Source organism: Salvelinus namaycush, chromosome 37 (genome assembly GCF_016432855.1).
Source record: "Salvelinus namaycush isolate Seneca chromosome 37, SaNama_1.0, whole genome shotgun sequence".
NCBI classification, from domain to species: Eukaryota; Metazoa; Chordata; class Actinopteri; order Salmoniformes; family Salmonidae; genus Salvelinus; species Salvelinus namaycush.
In genome coordinates this window covers 29875815-29895423 of record NC_052343.1, presented here as the reverse complement: position 1 = coordinate 29895423, position 19609 = coordinate 29875815, and the positions used below count along the sequence as shown (strand labels likewise).

At 48.8% G+C, this 19609-nt stretch overlaps 1 protein-coding gene across 1 annotated transcript in view; it reads left to right on the top strand.

Moving 5' to 3' along the window:
* Nucleotides 1-6716: 6716 nt before the first annotated feature.
* Nucleotides 6717-19609, top strand: part of LOC120030969 — a 59789-nt gene continuing 46896 nt past the window's right edge. The window contains exons 1-8 of the mRNA XM_038976475.1: nt 6717-6799; nt 7461-7681; nt 7860-7970; nt 8835-8989; nt 10690-10751; nt 11751-11892; nt 12803-12918; nt 15411-15500. Of these exons, the coding sequence (XP_038832403.1) occupies nt 7515-7681; nt 7860-7970; nt 8835-8989; nt 10690-10751; nt 11751-11892; nt 12803-12918; nt 15411-15500 (843 nt within the window). The 5' untranslated portion in view covers nt 6717-6799; nt 7461-7514. The remainder of the gene's footprint in view (nt 6800-7460; nt 7682-7859; nt 7971-8834; nt 8990-10689; nt 10752-11750; nt 11893-12802; nt 12919-15410; nt 15501-19609) is intronic.

Sequence of the window (19609 nt, the reverse complement as noted above, 5' to 3'; positions counted from 1 at the left end):
AACACCACTGACCCCTCAACACCCTGCCTGAACACGACTGACCCTCCAGAGCCCTCAACACCCTGCCTGAACACCACTGATCCTCCAGAGCCCTCAACACCCTGCCTGAACACGACTGACCCTCCAGAGCCCTCAACATCCTGCCTGAACACGACTGACCCTCCAGAGCCCTCAACACCCTGCCTGAACACCACTGATCCTCCAGAGCCCTCAACACCCTGCCTGAACACCACTGACCCTCCAGAGCCCTCAACACCCTGCCTGAACACGGCTGACCCCTCAACACCCTGCCTGAACACGACTGACCCTCCAGAGCCCTCAACACCCTGCCTGAACACCACTGACCCTCCAGAGCCCTCAACAACACTGACCCTCCAGAGCCCTCAACACCCTGCCTGAACATGACTGACCCCTCAACACCCTGCCTGAACACCACTGACCCTCCAGACCCCTCAACACCCTGCCTGAACACCACTGACCCTCCAGACCCCTCAACACCCTGCCTGAACACGGCTGACTGGGTTGGTACTCTTCTTCTTAGTGACTAATCAAAAGAAGACCATCCCCTCTCCCAGAACAGTTTGGTTGGTGCATAAAACAAGGTGAATCTTGATAAGCAAAAATGTAATGATTTCTTAGACATTTTGTTTACAATAGTCCCTCCATAATATAAACATCCCCGGCAGTCTGTCTCCCCGGCAGTCTGCCTCCCCGGCAGTCTGCCTCCCCGGCAGTCTGCCTCCCCGGCAGTCTGCCTCCCCGGCAGTCGGCCCGGATGTAGTCACCCAGAGTTGTGAGTGATGATTCCCTAGATATATCTGATCTCTGTTTTTATTTCATTAAAAACCAACATGCTGGTTTACTACGGTGCCTGTGGTTCAAACTCACATCAATGTGTTGTTATAAGACCGCGGCTCTGTGTGTGTTGTTCCCGTGTGTGTGTTGTTCCCGTGTGTGTGTGTTGTTCCCGTGTGTGTGTTGTTCCCGTGTGTGTGTTGTTCCCGTGTGTGTGTGTTGTTCCCGTGTGTGTGTTGTTCCCGTGTGTGTGTTGTTCCCGTGTGTGTGTAGTTCCCGTGTGTGTGTGTTGTTCCTGTGTGTGTTGTTCCTGTGTGTGTAGTTCCCGTGTGTGTGTGTAGTTCCTGTGTGTGTAGTTCCTGTGTGTGTTGTTCCTGTGTGTGTAGTTCCTGTGTGTGTAGTTCCTGTGTGTGTAGTTCCCGTGTGTGTGTTTAATTTCAAGCCTAATGTTGTTTCATTAATGAAATGGGGGATAGTCGATGCATATGAGATGGATTTTAAAGAATAAATGCTCATTTAAATGTCTCTACTGACTATAGCATCACCACAGTAACATTAAAACCCATTGCTGTTATACAATGTAGCTGTGTATCCGATGCACGTGTGCACTCACTATGCCATCCATGAATTACCATGTGAATCATCCTTTACACTCACTATGTGCCATCCATGAATTACCATGTGAATCATCCTTTACACTCACTATGTGCCATCCATGAATTACCATGTGAATCATCCTTTACACTCACTATGTGCCATCCATAAATGACTACCATGTGAATCATCCTTTACACTCACTATGTGCCATCCATGAATTACCATGTGAATCATCCTTTACACTCACTATGTGCCATCCATGAATTACCATGTGAATCAGCCTTTACACTCACTATGTGCCATCCATGAATTACCATGTGAATCAGCCTTTACACTCACTATGTGCCATCCATGAATTACCATGTGAATCAGCCTTTACACTCACTATGTGCCATCCATGAATTACCATGTGAATCAGCCTTTACACTCACTATGTGCCATCCATGAATTACCATGTGAATCAGCCTTTACACTCACTATGTGCCATCCATGAATTACCATGTGAATCAGCCTTTACACTCACTATGTGCCATCCATGAATTACCATGTGAATCATCCTTTACACTCACTATGTGCCATCCATAAATTACCATGTGAATCATCCTTTACACTCACTATGTGCCATCCATGAATTACCATGTGAATCAGCCTTTACACTCACTATGTGCCATCCATGAATTACCATGTGAATCAGCCTTTACACTCACTATGTGCCATCCATAAATGACTACCATGTGAATCATCCTTTACACTCACTATGTGCCATCCATGAATTACCATGTGAATCATCCTTTACACTCACTATGTGCCATCCATGAATTACCACTGTGAATCAGCCTTTACACTCACTATGTGCCATCCATGAATTACCATGTGAATCAGCCTTTACACTCACTATGTGCCATCCATGAATTACCATGTGAATCAGCCTTTACACTCACTATGTGCCATCCATGAATTACCATGTGAATCAGCCTTTACACTCACTATGTGCCATCCATGAATTACCATGTGAATCAGCCTTTACACTCACTATGTGCCATCCATGAATTACCATGTGAATCAGCCTTTACACTCACTATGTGCCATCCATGAATTACCATGTGAATCAGCCTTTACACTCACTATGTGCCATCCATGAATTACCATGTGAATCATCCTTTACACTCACTATGTGCCATCCATGAATTACCACGTGAATCAGCCTTTACACTCACTATGTGCCATCCATGAATTACCATGTGAATCAGCCTTTACACTCACTATGTGCCATCCATGAATTACCATGTGAATCAGCCTTTACACTCACTATGTGCCATCCATGAATTACCATGTGAATCAGCCTTTACACTCACTATGTGCCATCCATGAATTACCATGTGAATCAGCCTTTACACTCACTATGTGCCATCCATGAATTACCATGTGAATCATCCTTTACACTCACTATGTGCCATCCATGAATTACCACGTGAATCAGCCTTTACACTCACTATGTGCCATCCATGAATTACCATGTGAATCAGCCTTTACACTCACTATGTGCCATCCATGAATTACCATGTGAATCAGCCTTTACACTCACTATGTGCCATCCATGAATTACCATGTGAATCAGCCTTTACACTCACTATGTGCCATCCATGAATTACCATGTGAATCAGCCTTTACACTCACTATGTGCCATCCATGAATTACCATGTGAATCAGCCTTTACACTCACTATGTGCCATCCATGAATTACCATGTGAATCATCCTTTACACTCACTATGTGCCATCCATAAATTACCATGTGAATCATCCTTTACACTCACTATGTGCCATCCATGAATTACCATGTGAATCATCCTTTACACTCACTATGTGCCATCCATGAATTACCATGTGAATCAGCCTTTACACTCACAATGTGCCATCCATAAATGACTACCATGTGAATCATCCTTTACACTCACTATGTGCCATCCATGAATTACCATGTGAATCATCCTTTACACTCACTATGTGCCATCCATGAATTACCACGTGAATCAGCCTTTACACTCACTATGTGCCATCCATGAATTACCATGTGAATCAGCCTTTACACTCACTATGTGCCATCCATGAATTACCATGTGAATCAGCCTTTACACTCACAATGTCACATCCATAAATGACTACCATGTGAATCAGCCTTTACACTCACAATGTCACATCCATAAATGACTACCATGTGAATCAGCCTTTACACTCACAATGTCACATCCATAAATGACTACCATGTGAATCAGCCTTTACACTCACAATGTCACATCCATAAATGACTACCGTGTGAATCAGCCTTTACACTCACAATGTGACATCCATAAATGACTACCATGTGAATCAGCCTTTACAATAATAGTGATCCAGAGGCATCACATGGTCTGAGCCTGGATTCTGATTTTGAAACCCCTGAGCACTACATTCTAACACTGTGTTTCTCTCATGATACTATCAGACTGAGGGTCCTGAACACTTTACATTCTAACACTGGGTTTCTCTCATGATACTATCAGACTGAGGGTCCTGAACACTTTACATTCTAACACTGGGTTTCTCTCATGATACTATCAGACTGGGGGTCCTGAGCACTTTACATTCTAACACTGGGTTTCTCTCATGATACTATCAGACTGGGGGTCCTGAGCACTTTACATTCTAACACTGGGTTTCTCTCATGATACTATCAGACTGGGGGTCCTGAGCACTTTACATTCTAACACTGTGTTTCTCTCATGATACTATCAGACTGGGGGTCCTGAACACTTTACATTCTAACACTGTGTTTCTCTCATGATACTATCAGACTGAGGGTCCTGAACACTTTACATTCTAACACTGGGTTTCTCTCATGATACTATCAGACTGAGGGTCCTGAACACTTTACATTCTAACACTGGGTTTCTCTCATGATACTATCAGACTGGGGGTCCTGAGCACTTTACATTCTAACACTGGGTTTCTCTCATGATACTATCAGACTGGGGGTCCTGAGCACTTTACATTCTAACACTGGGTTTCTCTCATGATACTATCAGACTGAGGGTCCTGAACACTTTACATTCTAACACTGGGTTTCTCTCATGATACTATCAGACTGGGGGTCCTGAACACTTTACATTCTACCACTGTGTTTCTCTCATGATACTATCAGACTGAGGGTCCTGAACACTTTACATTCTAACACTGTGTTTCTCTCATGATACTATCAGACTGAGGGTCCTGAGCACTTTACATTCTAACACTGGGTTTCTCTCATGATACTATCAGACTGAGGGTCCTGAACACTTTACATTCTAACACTGTGTTTCTCTCATGATACTATCAGACTGGGGGTCCTGAACACTTTTCATTCTAACACTGGGTTTCATGATACTATCAGACTGGGGGTCCTGAGCACTTTACATTCTAACACTGGGTTTCTCTCATGATACTATCAGACTGAGGGTCCTGAGCACTTTACATTCTAACACTGGGTTTCTCTCATGATACTATCAGACTGAGGGTCCTGAACACTTTACATTCTAACACTGGGTTTCTCTCATGATACTATCAGACTGAGGGTCCTGAACACTTTACATTCTAACACTGGGTTTCTCTCATGATACTATCAGACTGGGGGTCCTGAGCACTTTACATTCTACCACTGTGTTTCTCTCATGATACTATCAGACTGAGGGCCCTGAGCACTTTACATTCTACCACTGTGTTTCTCTCATGATACTATCAGACTGGGGGTCCTGAGCACTTTACATTCTAACACTGTGTTTCATGATACTATCAGACTGAGGGTCCTGAGCACTTTACATTCTAACACTGTGTTTCTCTCATGATACTATCAGACTGGGGGTCCTGAGCACTTTACATTCTAACACTGGGTTTCTCTCATGATACTATCAGACTGAGGGTCCTGGACACTTTACATTCTAACACTGTGTTTCTCTCATGATACTATCAGACTGAGGGTCCTGAACACTTTACATTCTAACACTGGGTTTCTCTCATGATACTATCAGACTGAGGGTCCTGAACACTTTACATTCTAACACTGGGTTTCTCTCATGATACTATCAGACTGGGGGTCCTGAACACTTTACATTCTAACACTGGGTTTCTCTCATGATACTATCAGACTGGGGGTCCTGAACACTTTACATTCTAACACTGTGTTTCTCTCATGATACTATCAGACTGGGGGTCCTGAACACTTTACATTCTAACACTGGGTTTCTCTCATGATACTATCAGACTGAGGGTCCTGAACACTTTACATTCTAACACTGGGTTTCTCTCATGATACTATCAGACTGGGGGTCCTGAACACTTTACATTCTAACACTGTGTTTCTCTCATGATACTATCAGACTGAGGGTCCTGAACACTTTACATTCTAACACTGGGTTTCTCTCATGATACTATCAGACTGAGGGTCCTGAACACTTTACATTCTAACACTGGGTTTCTCTCATGATACTATCAGACTGGGGGTCCTGAGCACTTTACATTCTAACACTGGGTTTCTCTCATGATACTATCAGACTGAGGGTCCTGAACACTTTACATTCTAACTGTGTTTCTCTCATGATACTATCAGACTGAGGGTCCTGAACACTTTACATTCTAACACTGGGTTTCTCTCATGATACTATCAGACTGAGGGTCCTGAACACTTTACATTCTAACACTGGGTTTCTCTCATGATACTATCAGACTGGGGGTCCTGAGCACTTTACATTATGAAACTGTCTGTCGTTCTCATACTGTACACAAATCACAGCAAGTATCTCCTGAAGTCTATAGAAAGATGGGAGTCGGTCAGAATTGGTATGGTGTATTCACTGTGCAGCTGTCAGCTAGCCAAGTGATGGTTGCAGCTGCTGTGGGGAACATATGATACTCCTGCAAGTTCCTGACCACTCCTTAGGATTTATGATACGGTATGGATGCTATTGAATCTGCAACAAGCGCTACACATTTTGAATATATATCACATACATTTCATGAGCAAGAATAATATACCATATAACTATATATCACAATTAGTTGATGAGAAGCACTTCAATCCAATGCTATACTTTCAGAATGTAAGGACCATATCTGGTAAGGACATTGATCTGGTTAGTATATATATATTGGTCTCTACAATTGAACTAATTATAGTTAAATGACAGGATAACAATCCAATGGTGATACACCCTTTCACATGGTCAAAGAGGTTAGTCCAATCAAAACGTCTCTTTCTATCTCCGTCCCGCCCACAGTGATGGTCGCTTAGCGCGGGCTTCCTGTGATTGATCCAACGGAATACTGTGTTTCTCCGAGGCTACTGGTCCGGTTTGTTACCGACTATATGTTACACTTATAACTGGCTAGGAAAACACGGTATTGTTTTTAACTTTTCGTTACTTGTGTTGTGAAAAAATCACTTAAACGTGTTGATACTTTAGAAACAGTAACGTTACGGTGTGGACGTCATGTCTTGCGGCTCTGTCTCGTAAATTTCTGCGAGTCGGTTTTAACTCGGGAGAGAGAAGTTTCTTCATTTGTTGTGAAAATTGTCGCGCTGTTTACTTGAGGTATTTTGGTAAAGTACTGGCCTTAAACTATTCAGTAAGTTAGAAAACGGTTTATTTGTGTGTACACCCACTTTGGCTAAAGTGTTTGTAGCTAACTAACTAGCCTTGACAAACTTTCCTCTGTGTCAACACAAGTTTGTTTTGCCAGGCCACAACGACAACTGACTGGCTACACTGAGGTATCTAACGTTAGCTACTATATCTGTCCATCTAATATTCATCTAGTTGGAACAATGTGGCAGTCTCTTGTTTTTGATTAACTTGTTGCTTGAGTTTGGACCGGAGTCAAATGACTGGGTACTTTAGCGTCTTTGACATTGCCGTCATGTGAACATCACAAGGAGGAATCTACATGGCAGTTTTAGTTCTGACTACAACACACTTGCCACTATGAACTGAGGTGTTGCTTGTCCGACTGGCATGTTTATCAGCAATTGTGATGAATGTTTTTTTCCCTCTCCACTCAGTTGATGGTCTGCAGTAGAACCTGAGGTAGCGGGCCTAACCGTAGCCCCGACATCATGACCGAGAGTTTCAGCAACATCGAGGATGAGGCGTTCCCCAGTTTCCTGTCTAGCTCTGTGGGCAACAGCCGTGCCACCCTGGGGAACGTCACCCTGGGCTCCACCCTGGGGCTGCCCGTAGCTGCCTCCACCATGGCTAAAATTAGAGCTGGGGCTGACAACAGGTGGGTCAGCAGCACCACTTACCACCTCAACATCAACAACAATGTTACTGGAACACAAGGCCCTGCAGAACTATAGGGGTTCTGGCTCAGTACCTTCTAATACAGTGTTACCGTTATGTAGCTCTGATCAGTGTTCATAACAATCTGACTACTAAAAATGAATCTCGTTTCTCTCCAGAGTAAATGCTGTCCAGGCGTCATATCTGGAGGACGGTCGGCTCTCTCTGGCTAACTCTCAGTCCTACAACAAGGAACAGGGGAAATTTGCCCTCAGCTTCAAAGATGAGCTGTGAGTATCAAGAGTTTTAGCAGCAGTGAAAGTCATGTCATGCAGGACTCTATGCTGACTTGTTTTCCAAGGAGCACATGTGCTCTGAAGTTGAAAAATGTAAGGAGCAGATAATGATATTCAGGAGCAAGGTGAATTTTTCCCCCAGGTATTAATGATAAGAATTGTCAGCAATTACAAAATACAGGGTTAAGGAGGACCGGAGAAGTACAGGGTTAAGGAGGACCGGAGAAGTACAGGGTTAAGGAGGACCGGAGAAGTACAGGGTTAAGGAGGACCGGAGAAGTACAGGGTTAAGGAGGACCGGAGAAGTACAGGGTTAAGGAGGACCGGAGAAGTACAGGGTTAAGGAGGACCGGAGAAGTACAGGGTTAAGGAGGACCGGAGAAGTACAGGGTTAAGGAGCCCCCGGAGAAGTACAGGGTTAAGGAGAAGTACAGGGTTAAGGAGGACCGGAGAAGTACAGGGTTAAGGAGCCCCCGGAGAAGTACAGGGTTAAGGAGAAGTACAGGGTTAAGGAGGACCGGAGAAGTACAGGGTTAAGGAGCCCCCGGAGAAGTACAGGGTTAAGGAGAAGTACAGGGTTAAGGAGAAGTACAGGGTTAAGGAGAAGTACAGGGTTAAGGAGAAGTACAGGGTTAAGGAGAAGTACAGGGTTAAGGAGAAGTACAGGGTTAAGGAGAAGTACAGGGTTAAGGAGGACCGGAGAAGTACAGGGTTAAGGAGGACCGGAGAAGTACAGGGTTAAGGAGGACCGGAGAAGTACAGGGTTAAGGAGCCGACGTACTGCGGTTAGGGATGTGTTTTCTTCAGTGAATGATGTTGCTAACATGGATCCCCTCTCTGTCTTTCTCCACCTCTCAGAGATGATGCAGATGACTTCATAGCAGCCCACCGGTTCTCAGACATGCTGGTGAAGGTGAATCTGGACGAGACCGAGCCCAGGACTAGAGCCTCCTCCCTCGGCCCCAACACACAGACTGGACCTCTCCCTGGAAGACACTCTGAACATGGAGACGGTAACACTGTACCATTTACCTTGGTTTGCGTTTCTGTGTGGCTCAGTTGGTAGAGCATGGTGCATGCAATGCCAGGGTCGTGGGTTCGATTCCAGGGTCACCCATTAGTCAAATGGTATCCACGCGTCACGAAGTGGCTTTGGAAAAAAGCGTCTGCTAAATGGCATTTATTATTTGTATTATTAGCAGTAGTGGTATTATTATTATTATTAGTAGTAGTGGTATTATTATTAGTAGTAATGGTATTATTAACAGTAGTGGTAGTATTATTAGTATTAGTGGTATTATTAGTAGTGATATTATTATTATTATTAGTAGTAGTATTATTGGTATTATTATTATTATTATTAGTATTATTATTAGTATTATTATTGGTATTATTATTGGGTTGAGAGGTAAACCTGATGTACCACGTGGTCTTGATTAACTCTCCGTCCTTCACTAGTTGATAGATCAGTGATGTCCATCAGGCTGGTCTCTGTCCTTCACTAGTTGATAGATCAGTGATGTCCATCAGGCTGGTCTCTGTCCTTCACTAGTTGATAGATCAGTGATGTCCATCAGGCTGGTCTCCGTCCTTCACTAGTTGATAGATCAGTGATGTCCATCAGGCTGGTCTCCGTCCTTCACTAGTTGATAGATCAGTGATGTCCATCAGGCTGGTCTCCGTCCTTCACTAGTTGATAGATCAGTGATGTCCATCAGGCTGGTCTCTGTCCTTCACTAGTTGATAGATCAGTGATGTCCATCAGGCTGGTCTCCGTCCTTCACTAGTTGATAGATCAGTGATGTCCATCAGGCTGGTCTCTGTCCTTCACTAGTTGATAGATCAGTGATGTCCATCAGGCTGGTCTCTGTCCTTCACTAGTTGATAGATCAGTGATGTCCATCAGGCTGGTCTCTGTCCTTCACTAGTTGATAGATCAGTATGTCCATCAGGCTGGTCTCTGTCCTTCACTAGTTGATAGATCAGTGATGTCCATCAGGCTGGTCTCTGTCCTTCACTAGTTGATAGATCAGTGATGTCCATCAGGCTGGTCTCTGTCCTTCACTAGTTGATAGATCAGTGATGTCCATCAGGCTGGTCTCTGTCCTTCACTAGTTGATAGATCAGTGATGTCCATCAGGCTGGTCTCCGTCCTTCACTAGTTGATAGATCAGTGATGTCCATCAGGCTGGTCTCTGTCCTTCACTAGTTGATAGATCAGTGATGTCCATCAGGCTGGTCTCTGTCCTTCACTAGTTGATAGATCAGTGATGTCCATCAGGCTGGTCTCTGTCCTTCACTAGTTGATAGATCAGTATGTCCATCAGGCTGGTCTCTGTCCTTCACTAGTTGATAGATCAGTGATGTCCATCAGGCTGGTCTCTGTCCTTCACTAGTTGATAGATCAGTGATGTCCATCAGGCTGGTCTCTGTCCTTCACTAGTTGATAGATCAGTGATGTCCATCAGGCTGGTCTCTGTCCTTCACTAGTTGATAGATCAGTGATGTCCATCAGGCTGGTCTCCGTCCTTCACTAGTTGATAGATCAGTGATGTCCATCAGGCTGGTCTCTGTCCTTCACTAGTTGATAGATCAGTGATGTCCATCAGGCTGGTCTCTGTCCTTCACTAGTTGATAGATCAGTATGTCCATCAGGCTGGTGTGCTATGTTAGCTAACAAACCAACTAACTGAATTTCTCATCTCCCTATCAGATCTCTCTACGGGGCGGCTGACCTTCACCAACCTGGTTAATAGGGACTTTATGGATCTAAAGGTATCACACACTCTCAATGTTGTCTCATTAGCTTTTAGAGGGGTCTCCTTCCCCCTGTCCAGACCTTTAGGGTCCAGGCCTTTGGGGTCCAGTATGGGTGGTAGCCACCTCTCCCTCCCCCTGTCCAGACCTTTAGGGTCCAGTATGGGAGGTAGCCACCTCTCCCTCCCCCTGTCCAGACCTTTAGGGTCCAGTATGGGTGGTAGCCTCCCCCTGTCCAGACCTTTAGGGTCCAGTATGGGTGGTAGCCTCCCCCTGTCCAGGCCTTTAGGGTCCAGTATGGGTGGTAGCCTCCCCCTGTCCAGGCCTTTAGGGTCCAGTATGGGTGGTAGCCACCTCTCCTTCCCCCTGTCCAGGCCTTTAGGGTCCGGTATGGGTGGTAGCCTCCCCCTGTCCAGACCTTTAGGGTCCAGTATGGGAGGTAGCCACCTCTCCCTCCCCCTGTCCAGGCCTTTAGGGTCCAGTATGGGTGGTAGCCTCCCCCTGTCCAGACCTTTAGGGTCCAGTATGGGTGGTAGCCTCCCCCTGTCCAGACCTTTAGGGTCCAGTATGGGTGGTAGCCACCTCTCCTCCCCCTGTCCAGACCTTTAGGGTCCAGTATGGGTGGTAGCCTCCCCCTGTCCAGACCTTTAGGGTCCAGTATGGGTGGTAGCCACCTCTCCTCCCCCTGTCCAGGCCTTTAGGGTCCGGTATGGGTGGTAGCCTCCCCCTGTCCAGACCTTTAGGGTCCAGTATGGGTGGTAGCCACCCCCTGTCCAGACCTTTAGGGTCCAGTATGGGTGGTAGCTTCCCCCTGTCCAGACCTTTAGGGTCCAGTATGGGTGGTAGCCTCCCCCTGTCCAGGCCTTTAGGGTCCGGTATGGGTGGTAGCTTCCCCCTGTCCAGACCTTTAGGGTCCAGTATGGGTGGTAGCCTCCCCCTGTCCAGACCTTTAGGGTCCAGTATGGGTGGTAGCCACCTCTCCTTACCCCTAGTTGTAATCCTGTCTCTGGGATCCAGGTCCGATCCCTCCCAGGCACCGTAGACGACCAGAGTCTGGCCAGTGACGGAGCCGACAGCGACCGCTTCAGTGGGAGTGTCTCCAGCTTCCTGGCCAATGAGAAGCTCATGTCTATGGACAGCATGAACAGTGATGTCACAGGTGAGGCCCCACCCCTGTCCTAGCTCAACATGAAGCTTATTCAGGAAGATGCAGCATTACTGACCATTCACATAGAAATGGATAGTGCAGAACAGACATGGGGTTTTTGCGTTGTCAAAAAGCATAGGAAATTGTGCCAGCTCTATGCATTTAATTTATTTCTACAACAATGTGAACGTTCACCTTTCTGAACACCTCAGGTGGTGGTTATAGCTGTGTGTTGTCTGAACACCTCAGGTGGTGGTTATAGCTGTGTGTTGTCTGAACACCTCAGGTGGTGGTTATAGCTGTGTGTTGTCTGAACACCTCAGGTGGTGGTTATAGCTGTGTGTTGTCTGAACACCTCAGGTGGTGGTTATAGCTGTGTGTTGTCTGAACACCTCAGGTGGTGGTTATAGCTGTGTATTGTGTCTAAACACCTCTCTGGTGGTGGTTATAGCTGTGTATTGTGTCTGAACACCTCTCTGGTGGGGGTTATAGCTGTGTATTGCGTCTGAACACCTCTCTGGTGGCGGTTATAGCTGTGTATTGTGTCTGAACACCTCTCTGGTGGGGGTTATAGCTGTGTGTTGTGTCTGAACACCTCTCTGGTGGGGGTTATAGCTGTGTATTGTCTGAACACCTCTCTGGTGGGGGTTATAGCTGTGTGTTGTGTCTGAACACCTCTCTGGTGGGGGTTATAGCTGTGTATTGTCTGAACACCTCTCTGGTGGGGGTTATAGCTGTGTATTGTGTCTAAACACCTCTCTGGTGGTGGTTATAGCTGTGTATTGTGTCTGGACACCTCTCTGGTGGGGGTTATAGCTGTGTATTGTGTCTGAACACCTCTCTGGTGGGGGTTATAGCTGTGTATTGTGTTTGTCGTTCTATTGATTATTGATCTTTGCCTGTTTGTCTGTTTGATCCCCAGATGACGATATCGACGTGAACGACCTGCAGGATGAAGATCTGGACCTGTTCTTAAACAAGCTGGTTAGCCCTGCCATGCAGAGAGGACGGGTGGAGGGACAGGAGATACCTCTTGCTGTAAGATGACCTCTCTGCCTGCTTTCTCCTCTCTCTTCCTCTGCTTTCTCCCCGTCTCTTCCCCTGCTTTCTCCTCTCTCTCCCCCTGCTTTCTCCTCTCTTCCTCCTCTCTCTCCCCCTGCTTTCTCCTCTCTTCCTCCTCTCTCCCCCTGCTTTCTCCTCTCTTCCTCCTCTCTCTCCCCCTGCTTTCTCCTCTCTTCCTCCTCTCTCTCCCCCTGCTTTCTCCTCTCTTCCTCCTCTCTCTCCCCCTGCTTTCTCCTCTCTCTCCCCCTGCTTTCTCCTCTCTTCCTCCTCTCTCTTCCCCTGCTTTCTCCTCTCTTCCTCCTCTCTCTTCCCCTGCTTTCTCCTCTCTTCCTCCTCTCTCTTCCCCTGCTTTCTCCTCTCTTCCTCCTCTCTCTTCCCCTGCTTTCTCCTCTCTTCCTCCTCTCTCTTCCCCTGCTTTCTCCCCGTCTCCTCTCTTCCCCTGCTTTCTCCTCTCTTCCTCCTCTCTCTCCCCCTGCTTTCTCCTCTCTTCCTCTTCTCTCCCCCTGCTTTCTCCTCTCTTCCTCTTCTCTCTCCCTGCTTTCTCCTCCCTCCTCTCTCCCCCTGCTTTCTCCTCCCTCCTCTCTCCCCCTGCTTTCTCCTCCCTCCTCTCTCCCCCTGCTTTCTCCTCCCTCCTCTCTCCCCCTGCTTTCTCCTCCCTCCTCTCTCCCCCTGCTTTCTCCTCCCTCCTCTCTCCCCCTGCTTTCTCCTCCCTCCTCTCTCCCCCTGCTTTCTCCTCCCTCCTCTCTCCCCCTGCTTTCTCCTCTCTTCCTCCTCTCTCCCCCTGCTTTCTCCTCTCTTCCTCCTCTCTCCCCCTGCTTTCTCCTCTCTTCCTCCTCTCTCCCCCTGCTTTCTCCTCTCTTCCTCCTCTCTCCCCCTGCTTTCTCCTCTCTTCCTCCTCTCTCTTCCCCTGCTTTCTCCTCTCTTCCTCCTCTCTCTTCCCCTGCTTTCTCCCCGTCTCCCTCCTCTCTCTTCCCCTGCTTTCTCCCCGTCTCCCTCCTCTCTCTTCCCCTGCTTTCTCCCCGTCTCCTCCTCTCTCTTCCCCTGCTTTCTCCCCGTCTCCTCCTCTCTCTTCCCCTGCTTTCTCCTCTCTTCCTCCTCTCTTCCTCTGCTTTCTCCCCGTCTCCTCCTCTCTTCCTCTGCTTTCTCCTCTCTTCCTCTGCTTTCTCCTCTCTTCCTCTGCTTTCTCCTCTCTTCCTCTGCTTTCTCCTCTCTTCCCCTGCTTTCTCCTCTCTTCCTCCTCTCTTCCTCTGCTTTCTCCCCGTCTCCTCCTCTCTTCCTCTGCTTTCTCCTCTCTTCCTCTGCTTTCTCCTCTCTTCCTCTGCTTTCTCCTCTCTTCCTCTGCTTTCTCCTCTCTTCCTCTGCTTTCTCCTCTCTTCCTCTGCTTTCTCCTCTCTTCCTCTGCTTTCTCCTCTCTTCCTCCTCTCTCCCCCTGCTTTCTCCTCTCTTCCTCCTCTCTCCCCCTGCTTTCTCCTCTCTTCCTCCTCTCTCCCCCTGCTTTCTCCTCTCTTCCTCCTCTCTCCCCCTGCTTTCTCCTCTCTTTCTCCTCCTCTTCCTCTGCTTTCTCCTCTCTTTCTCCTCCTCTTCCTCTGCTTTCTCCCCGTCTCCTCGCTTCCTCTGCTTTCTCCCCGTCTCCTCTCTTCCTCTGCTTTCTCCCCGTCTCCTCTCTTCCTCTGCTTTCTCCCCGTCTCCTCTCTTCCTCTGCTTTCTCCTCTCTTCCTCCTCTCTCTCCCCCTGCTTTCTCCTCTCTTCCTCTGCTTTCTCCTCTCTTCCTCTGCTTTCTCCTCTCTTCCTCTGCTTTCTCCTCGTCTCCTCTCTTCCTCTGCTTTCTCCTCGTCTCCTCTCTTCCTCTGCTTTCTCCTCTCTTCCTCCTCTCTCTCCCCCTGCTTTCTCCTCTCTTCCTCTGCTTTCTCCCCGTCTCCTCTCTTCCCCTGCTTTCTCCCCGTCTCCTCTCTTCCCCTGCTTTCTCCCCGTCTCCTCTCTCCTCTCTTCCTCTGCTTTCTCCCCGTCTCCTCTCTTCCTCTGCTTTCTCCCCGTCTCCTCTCTTTCTCCTCTTTCTCCTCTCTTTCTCCTCTTTCTCCTCTCTTTCTCCTCTCTTTCTCCTCTTTCTCCTCTCTTCCTCCTCCTCTTCCTCTGCTTTCTCCCCGTCTCCTCTCTTCCTCTGCTTTCTCCCCGTCTCCTCTCTTCCCCTGCTTTCTCCCCGTCTCCTCTCTCCCCCTGCTTTCTCCTCTCTTCCTCCTCTCTCCCCCTGCTTTCTCCCCGTCTCCTCTCTTCCCCTGCTTTCTCCTCTCTTCCTCCTCTCTTCCTCTGCTTTCTCCCCGTCTCCTCTCTTCCCCTGCTTTCTCCTCTCTTCCTCCTCTCTTCCTCTGCTTTCTCCCCGTCTCCTCTCTTCCCCTGCTTTCTCCCCGTCTCAACACATGTTATTTTTATGTCTGTTTCTTCATTCATAATAATATTGTATTGATTTTCAGGACCAGCCAGCCAACCAATACTATTCATCTCAGCCCAGTTCCACAGAACCACAGAAGAACAGATACCAGTTCCTGGATGACTATGATCAGGTGGATACAACTCCTCCATGACACAATTACTTGTATTACTTTCCAGGCAGACGGGCGGACAGACAGGCGGGCAGACAGACAGGCGGGCAGGCGGACAGGCAGTCTATTCAGTGTCATCCATTAGCATCGACTAATCAGGCGGTTACAGACTTATTTTCAGCCGGTAACTTTTTCCACTTCATTAACTAAGATACTTTTTTATAAAAGTTTGAATTCGCTAGTCCGTCAATCCCTCTCCCGCTAGAATGAACGACAAGCATCTTCTAGAGATCTGTTGATAGGACAGGCGCCTGTCAGAGCATCTTCTAGAGATCTGTTGATAGGACAGGCGCCTGTCAGAGCATCGTCTAGAGATCTGTTGATAGGACAGGCGCCTGTCAGAGCATCGTCTAGAGATCTGTTGATAGGACAGGCGCCTGTCAGAGCATCGTCTAGAGATCTGTTGATAGGACAGGCGCCTGTCAGAGCATCGTCTAGAGATCTGTTGATAGGACAGGCGCCTGTCAGAGCATCGTCTAGAGATCTGTTGATAGGACAGGCGCCTGTCAGAGCATCGTCTAGAGATCTGTTGATAGGACAGGCGCCTGTCAGAGCATCGTCTAGAGATCTGTTGATAGGACAGGCGCCTGTCAGAGCATCGTCTAGAGATCTGTTGATAGGACAGGCGCCTGTCAGTCACAACGTGAGCGATGACAGGAAAACGCATTGTGTCCCTCGTCCAGTTTGTGGGCGCTGTTGTTGGTTGCAGTCTAATTTCTTTCCACGTCATTTCCACGTCTCTCGTAATGTAAGTGGTAACGATGAGTTGAAACCCTCCACTGAGCCTAATTAGAGTTTTTTTGGTACATTTATTTTATTTTCAAGTGTTTCTCGCAGCCAGCCATGCGGAGTAGTGGGGCATAGTAGGCTATTTACTGTGCTGTGATTGACAGCTGAGCAGCCAGTGGTGACTAGGTGGGCTGTGATTGACAGCTGAGCAGCCAGTGGTGACTAGGTGGGCTGTGATTGACAGCTGAGCAGCCAGTGTTGACTAGGTGGGCTGTGATTGACAGCTGAGCAGCCAGTGTTGACTAGGTGGGCTGTGATTGACAGCTGAGCAGCCAGTGTTGACTAGGTGGGCTGTGATTGACAGCTGAGCAGCCAGTGTTGACTAGGTGGGCTGTGATTGACAGCTGAGCAGCCAGTGTTGACTAGGTGGGCTGTGATTGACAGCTGAGCAGCCAGTGGTGACTAGGTGGGCTGTGATTGACAGCTGAGCAGCCAGTGTTGACTAGGTGGGCTGTGATTGACAGCTGAGCAGCCAGTGTTGACTAGGTGGGCTGTGATTGACAGCTGAGCAGCCAGTGTTGACTAGGTGAGCTGTGATTGACAGCTGAGCAGTCAGTGTTGACTAGGTGGGCTGTGATTGACAGCTGAGCAGCCAGTGTTGACTAGGTGGGCTGTGATTGGCAACTGAGCAGCCAGTGTTGACTAGGTGGGCTGTGATTGACAGCTGAGCAGCCAGTGTTGACTAGGTGGGCTGTGATTGGCAACTGAGCAGCCAGTTGACTGTTCAGTCAGTTGGAAACCTTTTATAACCAAAAGTCCTTCTCCTGTATCTCTTTGCCGTTCATCAATCATGAGGTTAAATGTATATGGTGTCACATCATGGGGCGGCAGGGTAACCTAGTGGTTAGAGCGTTGGACCAGTAACCGAAAGGTTGCTGGATCGAATCCCCCGAGCTGACAAGGTACATATCTGTCGTTCTGCCCCTGAAACAAGGCATTTAACCCACTGTTCCTAGGCCGTCATTGAAAATAAGAATTTGTTCTTAACTGACTTACCAAGTTAAATAAAAAAATTAAAAAACATCTGGACAAGAAAACCAAGGATTGTCTAGGTTTCTTTTCCTGGGATGTCGGGGCTTGTCAGACAAGACGAAGGTCACTCACTTTAGCGTCACTTTAGCGTCACTTTAGCGTCAGTGTAGCTTACCGCATCTCGCTGACAGAGCTTTTGGGAAGTGTGTTTGTCTGTGTGAGTTGACTATGCCAACAATTTAGAAATTCCAACACATGAATGTTTATTATAAAAACAAGAAGTGACCGTCACTTTCCTCAACTCTTAGCCAGGAGTACCAGTTTATTACTGGCCACCCATTCCAAAACAGATTGCAGCTCTTTGTTAAGGGTTTCAGTGACTTCATTAGCTGGGGTTGCTGATGCATATATGATTGAATCATCAGCATGCTTTGTTTTAATGCCAGTGGCAGGTCATTGGTAAAAATAGAAAAGAGTAGAGGTCCTAGAGAGCTGCCCTGCGGTACACCACACTGTTTGACATTAGAGAAGCTTCCATTAAAGAAAAGCCCCTGAGTTCTATTAGATTGCCATATTGTGGATTCAGAGCCGAGGTTGAAAAGCCTTAACACAAGTTTCCCCCCCCCACCAACAGGTTATGGTCAATATCAAAGAAGATCGATTAAATGTTAAAGTTTTAATGTTCTTATTCCTGATCATATATCCAAAACAACTAACAATACACTGAATTCATGTTCAGTCATTTACATTTTAAAGTAATGTCTTTCTAAACAATACCACAAAGGTTTCCAATCTGGGAGGTGAACTCGATAAAGTATTGAATAATTTAGTGTGTATTTTGGATCGAATCAAGGCAGTAGAATGTACCAGATTCCAAAAATTTCGACCACCTCTGGCTCGGTTGGGCCTGGTTGGCTCCGTCTCTGGCTCGCCGGGGCCTGGTTGGCTACGTCTCTGGCTCAGGTGGGGCCTGGTTGGCTACGTCTCTGGCTCAGGTGGGGCCTGGTTGGCTCCGTCTCTGGCTCAGGTGGGGCCTGGTTGACTACGTCCCTGGCTCAGGTGGGGCCTGGTTGGCTCCGTCTCTGGCTCAGGTGGGGCCTGGTTGGCTCCGTCTCTGGCTCAGGTGGGGCCTGGTTGGCTACGTCTCTGGCTCAGGTGGGGCCTGGTTGGCTCCGTCTCTGGCTCAGGTGGGGCCTGGTTGGCTCCGTCTCTGGCTCAGGTGGGGCCTGGTTGGCTCCGTCTCTGGCTCAGGTGGGGCCTGGTTGGCTCCGTCTCTGGCTCAGGTGGGGCCTGGTTGGCTCCGTCTCTGGCTCAGGTGGGGCCTGGTTGGCTCCGTCTCTGGCTCGGTTGGGCCTGGTTGGCTCCGTCTCTGGCTCGCCGGGGCCTGGTTGGCTACGTCTCTGGCTCGCCGGGGCCTGGTTGGCTACGTCTCTGGCTCGGTTGGGGCCTGGTTGGCTACGTCTCTGGCTCGGTTGGGGCCTGGTTGGCTCCGTCTCTGGCTCAGGTGGGGCCTGGTTGGCTACGTCTCTGGCTCGGTTGGGGCCTGGTTGGCTACGTCTCTGGCTCGGTTGGGGCTGGTTGGCTACGTCCCTGGCTCGGTTGGGCCTGGTTGGCTCCGTCTCTGGCTCGCCGGGGCCTGGTTGGCTCCGTCTCTGGCTCAGGTGGGGCCTGGTTGGCTCCGTCTCTGGCTCAGGTGGGGCCTGGTTGGCTACGTCTCTGGCTCAGGTGGGGCCTGGTTGGCTCCGTCTCTGGCTCAGGTGGGGCCTGGTTGGCTCCGTCTCTGGCTCAGGTGGGGCCTGGTTGGCTCCGTCTCTGGCTCAGGTGGGGCCTGGTTGGCTCCGTCTCTGGCTCAGGTGGGGCCTGGTTGGCTCCGTCTCTGGCTCAGGTGGGGCCTGGTTGGCTCCGTCTCTGGCTCAGGTGGGGCCTGGTTGGCTCCGTCTCTGGCTCAGGTGGGGCCTGGTTGGCTCCGTCTCTGGCTCAGGTGGGGCCTGGTTGGCTCCGTCTCTGGCTCAGGTGGGGCCTGGTTGGCTCCGTCCCTGGCTCAGGTGGGGCCTGGTTGGCTCCGTCCCTGGCTCAGGTGGGGCCTGGTTGGCTCCGTCTCTGGCTCAGGTGGGGCCTGGTTGGCTCCGTCTCTGGCTCAGGTGGGGCCTGGTTGGCTCCGTCTCTGGCTCAGGTGGGGCCTGGTTGGCTCCGTCTCTGGCTCAGGTGGGGCCTGGTTGGCTCCGTCTCTGGCTCAGGTGGGGCCTGGTTGGCTCCGTCTCTGGCTCAGGTGGGGCCTGGTTGGCTACGTCTCTGGCTCGGTTGGGGCC